The following is a 10,379-nucleotide window of genomic DNA, read 5'->3' on the forward strand; positions in this document are numbered from 1 at the left end:
ATCATTTGTTACGTGGCTCCCCCTGCTGGGCATCCTCCAGAATGCATTGCACTGCATTATCATAATCAGAGGCAGGCTATCACTGTAAATTGGCCATCATCCCTATATTACCCAGAGGTAAAACATTTAATTGTATTATGTGGTATGTATACACGTGGTGCGTAACATACTGTATATCCACTGTAATCATTTGAAATATTACGCACTTCCGGTGCGTAATATTCCGGTTAAACTATGTGTAATATAATAATACTAAAGATATATATATATATAATGTTTAATGTCCTCACACCATCCATTAAAATATGTGAATCACTGTTTTTTTCAAAACTAGCCTGAAAAGAATCTATCAGGAAAGCACAAGGAGAGGTAAATGTAAATTCTCATTTCCTTTGTACATAATAGTGTTTGTATTTGTTGATGACATGTATTATTGTGATCATTTGTTTATGATATGTTTAGTAATTGAATACATAGGACCCAGGACTGTGTTGTGTTCTCCTTTTATCCTTAATGTCTGACTGTACCACCTGCTGTTTACATTTATGACTAATACAGTAATCAATCAATCAATCAATCAATCAATCAATCAAAGTAACATTTCAAACTTTATTATAAAATGATATAAGAACTGTAATCATGCATACGATCAGTTTTAACATTAAAGTATAGATGCTATTGTTACACAGTGTCATGTGGCAAAGAAATAGTCGATCTACAAGCTCACACGCTTGTGGACTGACAGTTTTAGCCTGGTGACATCATAGTAATGCAGAGAATAACATTGGGTTGATATGAAGCTGATGCTCATTGAAAACAAAGATGTTAAAAGCGTACAGAGGTACTAATAGGGGCGGAGCTGAAATCATGGTCCAATGACAGAGCAGCAGCAGTTATGATTGGAGTACGTTACAGTATCAGCTCAGTGCATGATCAAGTGATGATTTCAACCCCGCCCCCAAATGTTTAAATCACCTGATGAAGCCAACACGGCCAAACACGTCATGCAAAATGAAACATGGAGCATTAATGCATAAATGCTTCACTCTCCACACTGAAGCCTCTGGATGCAGTCTACCACACAGTGCTTTGTGTTTTATTACTGGCGATGACTATCTCACCCATCACTGCATTTTATATGATAAAGTGGGTTGGCCATCTCTCGCAGTTCGTAGAGAGCAACATTGTATTTTATTTATTTATAAAGCCTTGTGTGGTAAACTTCCTTTATACCCAGGGGCGGACTGTCCATTTGGCATACCGTGCATATGCCCGGTGGGCCGCTGGGCCACTTGCTCCCGTTTTAGGATTATTACGGTCATTTCCGGGCCGCGCGGCCCAATTATTAGTTACGTTAATGTTTGGGCTGCTTCTCAGCTGTGGCGTAATGTACATAGGGTTGCTGGGTTAAAACAGTGAACAGAAAACCCTTTCTCTAAAGGGCTTGTGGACTTTCATACAGCACTGGTTTCTGTGTGAAACATGTCCTTCAGGGTTGGCCTTGAGTTCCAGCGTTGCTCCTGGGCAAACTGGTAAACACACCCGAACAGACCAGGAAACATCTTCATCAGGTCAACACCAGCTGCACTGTGAACACAAAGCAGTGATCACTGGAGTCACAACATCTGATGGTGAACACACACACGCACGCACGCACGCACGCACGCACGCACGCACGCACGCACGCACGCACGCACACACACACACACACACACACACACACACACACACACACATATATTGTATTGAAAAGTCTTTAAAGAATTGTGTTGAATTTTGCATTTTTTTTAACACAAATCTTCTCTTCTGGGGGTCCCTGGCACAAAACATTTTGAGATGGGGGTCCGCGGCCAAATGTATATCAATTTAGGGGTCCTTGGCATGAAAAAGGTTGAAAACCACTGTTCTAGATGAACACCACATTACTGTATGACATGTATAAATATATCATTACTGTATGACATGTATAAATATATCATTACTGTATGACATGTATAAATATACCAACACCCTGATCATTGTTTGTGTGAACCACAACCCATGATGGCCCATTGGGTTGATTTCTTCCACCTGGCTACCATCAGACTGTTGAACAAGGCCTGAACACCTGCTGTCACCAGCCTGGTACAGTTTGCCACTGGAACACACTTAGGCTATACTTATACTTCACGGGCTACTTGACAGACTGCTTTTTTCCTACAGTATGTGGGTTTACCATGTTTATTTTACCTGTGGATTTTACCGTATGCAGACTACCTTCCTCTGTGGAATACCGATGTGTGGCTACTTAAAAAAAAAAAAATGTATCCCACGATTTTTTTAACCTATTTTTTTTCACCCGGTGCCAATTTCCTAAGTGATCCTGGGCGCTACACCAGCCCTACACCAGCGCTACACCAGCGCTACACCAGCCCTACAATGGACGTAGCGCGTGGAAGGAACACGTTATTCCAACCAGTTCCCTTCCCCTCCATCAGGCGCCCCGGCTGTGCGGCTACTTTTTTTTAATGTACATACCTGCTACTTGTTTTAATGCTATATGTATACATTGACTAGTTTGTTTCCTGTTTTTCTCCTTGCTCTCCCTCTCTCTGCCCCACTTCTGTGAACTGTGAATGATGGAGCTTGATGCACAACAAAGGATTTCACCCACTTCTTTACACGTGTAAAACCTGTGATGTGATTCTGATTGTCGTTTGTACAAATGTCATTGAACTTACTGGTGCTCAATGAAGCGCAGCAGTCCAAGAGAGTTGTCAGGGTAGGACCTCATCTTCTGAAGCAACTAAGGTGGGAACTGGACAAACAACATTAAAGATCAAATAGGGACGTGAGCCTTAAATTATGATACTTTGGCAAAGCAAGTGTACAGTACATTTCATGAACAATGCGTTAATTTAAAGGCATAGCGTTTAAAGATAAATAAAGAACGGAAGGAGCAAAATACAGAACAGAAACATGAGTTCGGATGAAATGGAAATTGTGATCAAGAAATTCTCACACAATTATCAATAAAGTCACCTTGTGTTTCCATGTGTTGAACTGTCCCTGCTCAGCATACTGGTCCAGTACAGTGATGAGGTCCTTGTCATCATCTGGACAGTTCTCAACTTCCTTTTGGTTTCCAATCCTTCTCAAGTACTCTACTTTCCTGGGAAAATAAATCAGAAAATAATGACAGCATTGGGCTAGGATATAAGCACCTTACCATTGCCTCAAACTGATGAAGAACAGCTTAAATAATCAGTGAATGAGTGAATAATAATATGTGAATGGAAAATGTTTGACTGTTTCTATCATACCTGTCGTTTAACCAAAATAAAGGATGAGCCAAGCATTCCTCCACTGTTGGTCGTTCCTCTGGGTTTCCATTGAGCATCCTCTCGATGAGATCCTTGGCGACCACATCCTGAACCTGGTCCAGGTTGTAGTTTCCATCCAGAATGTTGCCTTCACATCTAGTGCCACTACCAAATGGATGCTCTCCTCCAGAAAGGATGTAGTATATCAACATCCCAGTCACCTTTAGAATGAACATGAACATGAGTAAGAACATTTTTATGTTGTTGTCATTCATTCAATTGTTCTCACACAATAAAACAAACCAACCTGGATGTCAGTGCTTCTTTTATATCTGACAACACTGTTGTTTTCATCCAACGTCTCCTTTGCCCTCCAGCATGATGTTCCTGCACTGCTTGTGCAATGGGTCGTTTGTCCTCTGAGTAATTCTCGGCTTTTTCCGAAATCTGCCAGTCTTGCCTTGTTTTGAATATCTGCAAAGCAAATAGGGTTGATCAATAAAATCAAGAGTTTTAGATTGAGCAAATACATTCAGCATACAGTATGTTGCTTATATTTCAGATATCATCTGCTTGTAGCATATTAAGAATTAGACGAACTAGAAAAGAGATAATGTGTACCGATTTGTGTGATGTTTGGACAAAACATTGTTGGAACAACTATGTCTCCCTACAGTGTATCTTACCAATCAGGACATTCTGGGGCTTGATATCCCGGTGGAGAATTGTAGGATTCTGACCATGAAGAACACTTAAGCTCTGGAGAACCTGATGTGCAAGTTGTTTCCTCTCCAGTTCAGAAAGGTTGTGTTCAGTGATGTATTCTGCCAGGGTGTATTCACACAGCTGAAGAGCAAGGTAACCAAAGTTCTCATCGTCTGCATAGTCAACATATCGTACAATTGAAGGATGATCAAGCTTTGGAAGACGTAAAAACTCTTCTTCCTTCTCCAGCGCTTTCAAGTTGAGTCTAGATATTCTCTTGATCGCGACTTCAGTGCCGTCATCTCTTAACCCCAAGAAGACCTGAGTTCCATCACTTCCCTTTGCGATGCAGAATTCATCATCTTTACCAAACAGAAGACTCCCAACTCTGGTAACTTTACAGTCATCAGCGTTTGCAAGCTTCTCTAACTGTTGCCTCCATCTTTTACTGACTGGGGGCCTTTTCCGTGGTTTTGGTGATGTAATAGGAATGACGTCATGTCCCGGCATGTCTCTCATGTTAGTGGTGGATTGTGATTGGTCTGTAATGGAACACACAAAGTTTGTTTATTTTTGGAGATTTTCCTGATGGGGATTCCAATACACAAAATAACACAGTGACCCAGGGCTAGTGGGAGTGACGTCAGCACTTCTATTATTGCTCTATTTCCATTATGCAATAATACACATTTAGGTACAAATATATAACCTTAAACCTTGAACAGTTGTTACATAATGTTAACTCTGACAAACACAATAACTACATTTCCTGCATGAACAAATATTTGATCAATATAATAAATAATATTGAAGTTATAGTTTCTCACCCTGCAGGGTGATCTGTTCTTCAGCTGAAACAATATGAAATATTGGATTATATCATCAGCTATTATCAACACACACACACACACACACACACACACACACACACACACACACACACACACACACACACACACACACACACACACACACACACACTTACCTCGTTGTTGATTTCTGCCTCTGTCTCGTTCTGTAAAAGTTGAGATGTGAGACAGTGAGAGGTCAGTGTGGAGACAGTAATATTATTATCATTATAGATATACAATATATAGTGAGTGATATAATATTAGAAACGGATACATTTGAAAAATAAAGTAGTCGATAAATCAGTTCAAGTCTCACCATTTCTGTTCTTTTTCCAGTATAAATATCCCAGTATTGCTGCCACCAAGATGATGATAATAATCACTGTTATAACAATTCCTGTCGTCGCTCCTGCAGTTGATCCTCCCTCCACCATGCTGGGACTCACACTCTCTGAAACACACAGTCATGATGACACCATAATGTATTATAAAATGAATCAATCAAATCTACAGTGGTGTTGAAATGGTTCTAGACACTGTCCTGTAGCCCAAAGCTGTGAGTCCTGCATGGTACAGTATGTTACTATTTGACATGTACTTTTATAGTATCATTATTATTAGTATTATTATTATTATTATTATTATTAGTAGTAGTAGTAGTAGTAGTAGTAGTAGTAGTAGTAGTAGTAGTAGTAGTAGTAGTAGAAGTAGTAGTAGTAGTAGTAGTAGTATTATACATGTGTATTTTTTGTGAAAACTTTGGTTTTGTGATTACTATTGTGATTAGTATTGTTTGGTTTCATAGTGTTTACTACTTTTTTTGTTTAAAGAGGCTCAGATTACTTATAAAATCTTACATGATTTGGTAAACTGGTAGCATCACTCATTACAGGGTAATCTCATACAATTATCTTAAACATGCACACACTACAACATTGTAAAAAATAATAATGGGGCATCACACACTACAGGATATGGTACTAGGATTATCAGATAATCTGTCTGTCCGTAATCTGTCTGTCTGTCTGTCTGTCTGTCTGTCTGTCTGTCTGTCTGTCTGTCTGTCTGTCTGTACGTAGGTACGTACAGACATACGTACGTACGTACGGACAGACATACATGCATAAATACATTCTACATTAAATTTGCCTAGAGGGAGGGTGGATGGGCGGACGGACGTCACAAATGTAACATCCAGACTTGTGAGCACACTGTTCCTCTGATCCTCATCAAACATGTCACATACACTGTTCAGGAGTCTGGCATGAGAATAGTCACCAACATTTTTTAAAGGACAACTTCTTTTTTTTTACAACTAAGGTTTATATTTTAGCTTGTAATTAAAGTAAATAAAAGATGAGTGTTTTTTTTCTTTTCATTTACTGCTTTCTATAGTTTTAGCAATTTTCGCGATATGTTTTACAGTGGGCGGAGGCATTCTGTCTAGTGGCTTAATATGCCTTTTTTACACAATAAAAAAGGTCATGTGGTCTTTGATGGCCAGATGTGAGTTATTGGGGGCGAGAAGAGCTACTGTAAATAATAATAAAGAAAACACAGGTTATTGTGTAAAAAAAAGACATATTTAGCCACCGGACAGAATGCCCACAGTAAAAAAGATCGCGAAAATTGCTAAAAGTATAGAAAGCAGTAAATTAAAATGTTTTAACACTCATCTTTTATTTACTTTAATTACAATCTAAAACATAAACCTTGGTTGTAAAAAAACTAAGTTGTCCTTTAAAGCAGTATTTAACACTTCAAATGGCCATAACTCACTGACCATTGCTCTGATCAGCGCTATATGGGACAAGAATTGAAGGCCATGTAGAGGCCTGCAAATCTAGTATAATGGGAGTTGATTTTGAGAGGTCTTGCTCAAAAACAATTTAATAAAAGCTATGTTTCCTGCTCTTTTCTTCCTTGTTGTTTTCCCCTCCATGTTTATGAACAGTAAATCTTACCAACAAGGAGCTGGATCTCACTGCTGCTGCTCAGGCGTGGAACAAAACACTTGTACGTCCCCTCGTCTGAGAGCGTCACCCCGGTCAGCTTCAGTGAGATGTTACCGTGGGGAAGCTCCTCAGGTAACAGAGACGTCCTCCCTTTGTACAACGGGTTCAGTGGTTCAGTAGTACCATAATGTCCATCTTGGAGAAGATACACATACTCAGGCTTCAGGTCAGGTCTGGACCACTCCACCGTCATCCTGGCCGCGCTGACAGATGGTTCAATGTGACAAGGAAGGATGACATCATCTCCCTCTTTGGCCTTCACGGGCTGAGATGACCCTATGACCTGAGGTTGTCCTTAAAACAAAAGAAGAAAAAAAGAAAAAGTTTTAGTACAGACATTGATCTTGAAGCTGTTTGCTTGTCGACAGATAAGTCGACCTACCTGCTATGGTAGATACTTTGTAGCCTATATAGTGCTTCATTGTTTTCTTAGAACAATGTTTACTCTATACTGTCTAGTTGTTACATGAATTGAGTTACTATGATCTTGTAAGTCACTCTGGATCAGTGGCGTTCCCAGAAATTACATTTAGGGCAGGCGAGATTTTTTTTTCTCTACCTACATGTTGTAGTTTAATGGCTCAAGCTGCTCTCAGACTCAGAGCCCCTTTTATGCCAGGTGAGTACAGGTGATGGTCCAGACCCCCACACCTGGCACCCCATGAAGATAAAGGCAGACATTTGCATCACTATAGGCGACGTGGCTCTGCTGAATGGATACGGTAGTGATTGGCTGCCTGCCCGCGTGAATGGACCAGGAGGTCCCATGGACAATATTCTCTTTGGATTTTTTTCACTGCCTGTTTTTTCAGTCTTTTACTTTATTTTCTAGGGGAGGCTAGATTTTAGTTGGGCAGGCGGCCGCCTGCCTTGCCTCTATGGTGGGTACGCCACTGCTCTGGATAAGAGCTTCAGACAGACAGACAGACAGACAGACAGACAGACAGACAGACAGTGTTTTGCTCATGGACACATACGGGCAGGGAAGTGAACCAGTGACCCACTACGCTACAGCCAACCTTTGGAGGACTGGAAAAATAAAAGCTCACTGGAACCTTTACACAGACAATGTTTTGGATTTTAGATTTTTCATTTCACAAAAAGTTATGTATGTGTATGTGTACACACACACACACACACACACACACTCACTCACTCACTCACTCACTCACTCACTCACTCACTCACTCACTCACTCACTCACTCACTCACTCACTCACTCACTCACACACACACACACACACACACACACACACACACACACACACACACACACACACACACACACACACACACACACACACACACACACAATATATATATATATATATATATATATATATATATATATATATATATATATATATATATATATATATATATATATATATATATATATATATATCGGCGGCCATATATCGGCGGCCATATATCGGCGGCCATATATATATATATATATATATATATATATATATATATATATATATATATATATATATATATATATATATATATATATACACACACACATACTTACAGTATGTAGGCTTGCTACAATTAGGCTTCAGGCTACTATGATGATGTCTAGGATATACAGTAGTATCGTATAATATTGTATGTCTTTAAATGTCTCTATGAATTGAGTACACAGGACCTTAATGGAAACAAGTCCTCATGACTTTATCCTTTTAGACAAAGTGTATGACTGTACTGTTTGCATTTCTGTCTAATAAAGTATTCAATCAAATCAAATCAATCAATTAAACAAAAAGAAAACATCGGACATTATTTTCTACAAAACTTTATCAGCCCCTCCCTTAGCTCTGGTCCAGAGCCTTAGTGACTTCTCTATAGACAGAGAATTACACTGCCCTGCGAGGGCTCCGTCTTTAGTACAAATAAACTAAACTACTTCACTATTCACCGAAACAAAGGCTGTTTTGTGTTGTTGAAAGTCTATTCTCCAGGGTGGGGAGCCTCCCACCACCCCACCTTCTCTGTATAATACACTTTATGGGCAGAAAATTAAATATGTCCGCCAGACGGATGTTATTTATTTTACTCATCTGCGCCCCCTACAGATCTGGTCAATATAAAGTACCATTGACCAGACCTGTAGGGGGCGCAGTGGAGTAAATACAATAACGTCCATGAGAGACTTCCCACCCTGGAGAATAGACTTTCAAACAACACAAAACATTAGTTGTTTTGATGAATAGCGAAATAGTTTAGTTTATTTTTACTACAGTTAGAGCCTCACAGGACAGTGGAATGCTTTGTCTATAAGCAGAGCTTTAGAGAGAACTCACTAACACTCTGGACCAGAGCTACCTCTCCCTATGCGTTACTCCACTGTAATAACTCTTATAAGTTGTATTATTATGTAACATTATAACTTAGCCTTACCTGTAACAGAAGTGTTGTAACAGCTGGTCCATATTACCAGGAGAATGTTGAAATAAACACTGAGTTGGAAGGACAGATCCGCCATCATGTCCTCCTGCTTTGTGCTCAGATTAGATTTTTACTTTAATATACTTTCGATTTCATCCTGGATTCATCTGAACTTTTAGCCCTGAAACATGACAGTCATGGCACAACTTGTTCCTGGTTTTTGAAATGTTCCCTTTACAAACCCGTACATCTACATAAACGTTCACATTTCAAATATAAAGTGCTGACCTCACGGCCATTGATGTAACAAGTTGAAACGCCTGGGTTTAAGTACCCGTATTTTCCGTATTGTTCAATAAAAAGTATTTTAATCCGATCGGCAGCCATTTTCTCATAGAGTTATGATGTATGAGCGTGCAGTACACCTCCCAACCGATAGTCGCGTTGCTGAAAACATATGGAGACAGTTCTAAGAAAATGGCCAACGATCAGATTAAAATGCTTTTAATTGAACAATATAGTAAATACGGGTACTTAGACCCAAGCGTTTTAACTTGTTACATCCATGACCGTGGGGTCCAAACTTTATATTTGAAATATGAACGTTAATGTAGATATACGGGTTGTAAATGGAGAACATTTAAAAACCAGGAACAAGTTGCGCCATGACGCTTGTGACAGAGGAGCGTCATGTCAACCATGGCCACTGAACCAGACAGTGTGATCCGGTCTAGAGCCCGCCTTCCATATCCGGTTATTTAAAATCACATATATATTCAAAAACTGTTTCCGTATCCGCTTTAGACCCAGACCGGATGAACCTCCAGCAGACACTTGATACCATAGATATATCTATGCTTGATACCAGTCTAGATTTTCTTTGTTAAATCAGCGTTGCCATGTCCGCTTATTATAAGCGTTTGTTTGGGCTTGTTTCTAAAGTGTAGCTGCTTATTTGGGCTTGCTTCCTAATGTTTTTATTGTTATTAAAACCAGTGGACCCCCAAATTAAAATTAGTATTTGTCCCTACACCCCCCGCCCCCCGTACTAGATTTGTGTTGTTAGAATGTTTCACAAAAACGTCCAAATATTCCACATTTTATTTCATGTT

General features: G+C 39.6%; 1 protein-coding gene across 1 annotated transcript; it reads right to left on the minus strand.

Moving 5' to 3' along the window:
• Window positions 1-718: 718 nt before the first annotated feature.
• Window positions 719-9,389, minus strand: LOC308102283 (serine/threonine-protein kinase/endoribonuclease IRE1-like). Its single transcript, XM_080451922.1, has 11 exons — window positions 9,280-9,389; window positions 6,823-7,167; window positions 5,175-5,309; window positions 4,993-5,022; window positions 4,835-4,858; window positions 3,989-4,549; window positions 3,610-3,776; window positions 3,303-3,523; window positions 3,022-3,151; window positions 2,721-2,797; window positions 719-1,587 (listed from the first exon to the last, which is right to left on the minus strand). The coding sequence occupies exons 1-10, from the start codon at window positions 9,365-9,367 to the stop codon at window positions 2,786-2,788; spliced, it is 1,713 nt and encodes a 570-aa protein (XP_080308048.1). The 5' UTR covers window positions 9,368-9,389; the 3' UTR covers window positions 719-1,587; window positions 2,721-2,785.
• Between the last annotated feature and the right edge of the window lie 990 nt (window positions 9,390-10,379).

The sequence above is a fragment of the Gymnoscopelus braueri genome, assembly GCF_963280865.1.
Source record: "Gymnoscopelus braueri genome assembly, chromosome: 15".
NCBI lineage: Eukaryota > Metazoa > Chordata > Actinopteri > Myctophiformes > Myctophidae > Gymnoscopelus > Gymnoscopelus braueri.